The 4,823-nt window shown below is 38.0% G+C and overlaps 1 protein-coding gene across 1 annotated transcript; it reads right to left on the bottom strand.

Moving 5' to 3' along the window:
* Nucleotides 1-235: 235 nt before the first annotated feature.
* Nucleotides 236-4,019, bottom strand: LOC140839057 (uncharacterized). Its single transcript, XM_073205687.1, has 4 exons — nt 3,087-4,019; nt 2,032-2,138; nt 343-614; nt 236-285 (listed from the first exon to the last, which is right to left on the bottom strand). Exons 1-4 carry the CDS (start codon nt 4,017-4,019, stop codon nt 236-238), a joined length of 1,362 nt encoding a protein of 453 aa, XP_073061788.1.
* Nucleotides 4,020-4,823: the final 804 nt, after the last annotated feature.

Genomic DNA, 4,823 nt, shown 5'->3' on the forward strand with positions numbered 1-4,823 from the left:
AATTGAGTTAGAGCCCGGGTCCCCACAAATAACATTCCAAAGACCTCCAATATTATTCCCATGAATCCCAACCTCCTCTAATTTAGTCACCCAATTTGTAGATCCTCCTTGGTAGTTCATCATGAGTCCTTGAAGTGCTTCTTTAAACTTCTTGCTACGTCCCCTCATTATAGGTCCTTCGGGCAACTCCAATGAGTCCCATGCTTTCTTTGGTGCTTGATCAACCACGTTTGCATCATTCTTCCCCTTCTTGAAAAGGATTTGCCCTCAAATCTTGATCATCTCCTACATCGAACAACGAAAGATCACTAAAATTAAAAGTAGAACTGACATTGTACTCACCTGGTAGGTCTAATTTGTAGGCATTGTCGTTGATCTTTTCAAGCACTTGAAATGGTCCATCACCTCTAGGTAAGAGCTTCGAACGTCGTTTTTCTGGAAATCTTTCCTTCCTTAAGTGCAACCATAACCAATCTCCTTTTTCAAAAACCATCTTTTTCGTCCCCTTGTTGGCTTGATTCGTATATTGTAAATTCTTCTTCTCGATGTTATTCTTGACCTTCTCATGCAAATTTCTAACGAATTCAGCTTTCTTCTTGCCATCCATGTTCAACCTTTCATTCACAGGCAAAGACATCAAATCCAAAGGAGTTAAAGGATTAAAACCATAAACAATCTCACATGGTGAATAATTCGTAGTTGAATGCACGCTACGGTTATAAGAAAACTCAACAAATGACAAACATTCTTCCCATTTTTTCAAGTTCTTTTTGAGTAACACACGCAAAAGTGTTCCTAAAGTTCTATTAACAACTTCAGTTTGTCCATACGTTTGAGGACATGTAGTAGAAAACAACAGTTTAGTGCCAAGCTTAGCCCACAAATTTTTCCAAAATTAACTCAAAAATTTAACATCACGATCAGATACAATAGTCCTAGGCATACCATATAAACCTAACGACTTCCTTAAAGAACAAATCTGCAATGTTGGATGCATCATCGGTTTTATGACAAGCAATAAAATGTGCCATTTTAGAGAATCTATCAACAACAACAAATATTGAATCCCTCCCCTTCTTAGTCCTTGGCAAACCTAAAACAAAATTCATAGAAATATCAATCCAAGGTTCACTAGGAACAGGAAGTGGTGTATACAATCCATGTGGTTGTGTTCTAGACTTAGCTTGTCTACAAGTAATGCACTTTTCACAAACACGCTCAACATCACGTTTCATATGTGGCCAATAAAAATGCTCATGCAAACAACTCAAAGTTTTAGCAACACCAAAGTGCCCCATCAAACCACCACCATGTGCCTCCCTCACAAGTAATTCACGAATTGATGACTTAGGAATGCACAATCTATATTTTCTAAATAAAAACCCATTATGTAAATAAAATTTATCATGTGGACCATGCATACATGTTTCAAATACTTCCTTAAAATCCTCATCCATAGCATACAATTCTTTCACATATTCAAATCCCAAGATTTTTGAATCCAAGGTAGAAATTAGTACGTACCTCCGTGATAGTGCGTCGGCCACTACATTATCCTTACCTTGTTTGTATTTGGTTATGTAGGGAAATGTTCCTATGAATGCCACTCACTTGGCATGCCGCTTGTTCAGTTTCTGTTGTCCCCTAAGGTACTTTAGAGACTCATGATCGGTATGGATCACAAACTCCTTAGGCCTCAAGTAGTGTTGCTACATCTCCAAAGTCCTCACAAGTACGTACAACTCCTTGTCATAAGTTGGATAGTTCAGTGCTGCTCCATTGAGTTTCTCACTAAAGTACGCCACTACTCGTCCTCCTTGCATCAAAACACCTCCAATACCTACACCTGAAGCATCACATTCAATTTCAAAAGTATTAGAAAAATCCGGCAAAACAAGTAAAGGCGCATTAATTAATTTTTGTTTAATAATATTAAAAAACTTCTCTTGCTCCTCGCCCCAATAGAATGGAATGTTCTTCTTAATCACCGCTGTCATCGATGCCGCCAGTGTGCTAAAATCTTTTACAAACCTCCTATAGAAGCTTGCAAGACCATGAAAGCTTCGAACTTGACTAACATTAGCAGGCGTTGGCCAATCTCGAATATCACTTATCTTGTCTTCATCCACTTGTATCCCCTGTGAACTTACCACAAAACCAAGAAAGACAATTTTGCTTGTACAAAAATCACATTTCTTAAGATTAGCATATAAATGTTCATCCCTAAGTGTGATCAGTACAAATCTCAAATGCTCAACATGCTCTTCTAAATCTTTGCTATACACAAGAATATCATTAAAATAAACCACAAAAAATTTCCATATGTAAGCGCGCAAGACATGATTCATCAACCTCATAAAGGTATTAGGAGCATTAGTTAAGCCAAAAGGCATGACCATCCACTCATATAACCCATACTTGGTTTTAAATGCCGTTTTCCACTCATCACCTTCCCTCATTCTAATTTGGTGATAACCACTTTTCAAATCAATCTTACTAAAAATGCATGCACCATGCAACTCATCTAACATATCATCTAGTCTAGGTATGGGATGCCTATACTTGATGGTTATATTATTGATTGCCCTACAATCTACACACATTCGCCATGTTCCATCTTTCTTAGGAACTAATAAAACAGGTACAGCCCAAGGAGACATGGACTCACGCACAAAACCCCTATCTAACAATTCACTTACCTGTCGCTGAAGCTCCTTAGTCTCATCCGTATATCTTCTATAAGATGGACGATTTGGCAATGCACTTCCAGGCAAAAAATAAATTTGGTGCTCAATCCCCCTCAATGGTGGTATTCCTTGAGGTAGCTCCTGCGGAAATATATCATCAAACTCCTGCAATAGGGAAACAACAATGCTCGGAAGATTTCCGGCTATATCACTTGTGTTAAAGAGAATCTATTTGTAAAGAATCAACACAAGTGTATCATGTGTGTGCAACAATTATTTCATATCACTCTTTTGGGCCATATATGTTTTCTTTTTGACCTCTTTCCTCTCATTTTCTTTTCCCTCTTTTTTTTATCTCTATGGTCATCTCATCATATTTTTATCACTTATATTTTTGACCATATCTTTTTCTTGTTTGTTTAAGGCCACCGAACTTTTCTTTTCACTCTTTCTTTCGGCCTCATCTCTTTTTTTCTTTTGTCGTTGGTCTTCCATGATTTGTTTTGGGGACAAAGGAAGTAAAACAATGGGTTCTTTCTTGAGTACAAAAGAATATCTAGTTTTAAACCCATCATGTGTCACTTGCCTATCATATTGCCATGGTCTCCCTAACAAAATATTACAAGCATGCATTGGCACCACATCACATAACACCTCATCAATATACTTCCCAATCGAAAACGCAACCAAGACTTGTTTGTTCACTTTCACTTCAGCACAGTCATTCAACCACTGTAGCCTATATGGTTGAGGATGTTTCAAAGTAGGCAAGCTCAATTTTTCAACCATCTCAAAACTAGCAACATTGGTACAACTTCCTCCAACTATAATAAGATTGAAAACCTTGCCATTGACAAAACACCTAGTATGGAATAATTTTTCCCTTTGGTTAGTTTCTTCTTCCTTGACATGGGTACTCATTATACGCCTAGTCAGTAATGCTTCGCCCACAACTGCCTCATATCCCTCATAAGGATCCTCTAATGCAGGCATCTCATTTTCATCTTCTCCATCATCTCCCTCACTATGAGATTCATACTCCCCATAATTATTCAACACCATCACCCTTTTATTGGGGCATTGGCTAGCAATATGTCCAACTCCTTGACACCTAAAACATTTAATATCTCTAGAACGATTAATAGGAGTTTCAGGTTTACCTTGCACTCCCTGCTTAGGCGCCTCCTGTTTAATGTCAACTTTGGGCTTGACCACTACTTTGCTTTCTTCACGTTTAACAACATTGGAACGCCAAGGTGTTGATGTATTCCCAGCTTGAGTGGTACGACCAACTCCTCTCCTCTTGAGTTTTTGCTCCACTTTTATCGCCATCTGCACCATTTCATGTAGATCCAAGTAATGTCTAAGCTCCACTTGATCTTGAATTTTCCTGTTCAAACCACACAGAAAACGAGCCATAGTAGCCTCACTATCCTCATCTATGTTTGCTCTAATCATGACTACTTCCAACTCTTTATAGTAGTCCTCAACACTCTTCACACACTGTCTCAAAGTTTGTAACTTCTTAAACATTTCTCTATAATAGTGATTTGGTACAAACCTCTTCCTCATTACGCTCTTCATCTCAGCCCAAGTTTCTATAGGCCTCTCATTGAATCTTCTCTTAGTGGTCACTAATTGATCCCACCAAAGAAGTGCATAATCAAACAATTCAACCACGGCCAACCTAACCTTATTTTGTTCGGAATAATTGAAAGGATCGGTTAAACGAATAAAGAGTGTTTAGAAGGGGGGGGGGGGTTGAATAAACACTCCTCAAATTTAAATATTCTTCGACAATATGAGTTCAGTTTTGTTACAAACTCATACTAGGTATCCCGTCGGTCAATGACAATCAGTTAAACTGAATGAAACAGTTGCGGAAAATAAACTGACTGAAAGATAGAGTATCTAACTGAAAAGTAACGACTGAAGTAAAGATAACACAATTTTTTTCTGGATGTTCGGAGACGGGAATAACTCCTACGTCATCCCTTCTATCACGAAGATAGGATATCCACTAAAAGACTTTGATCAAATACAAGATACTGTACTGACCCACTTCAGTTTGGACTTATCACTTTGCCACAACTTAAACTCTTAGTATATAACACTTTTACAGATGGTAACTGATCT

This window comes from Primulina eburnea, chromosome 8 (genome assembly GCF_022965805.1).
Source record: "Primulina eburnea isolate SZY01 chromosome 8, ASM2296580v1, whole genome shotgun sequence".
In the NCBI taxonomy this organism is placed as follows: domain Eukaryota; kingdom Viridiplantae; phylum Streptophyta; class Magnoliopsida; order Lamiales; family Gesneriaceae; genus Primulina; species Primulina eburnea.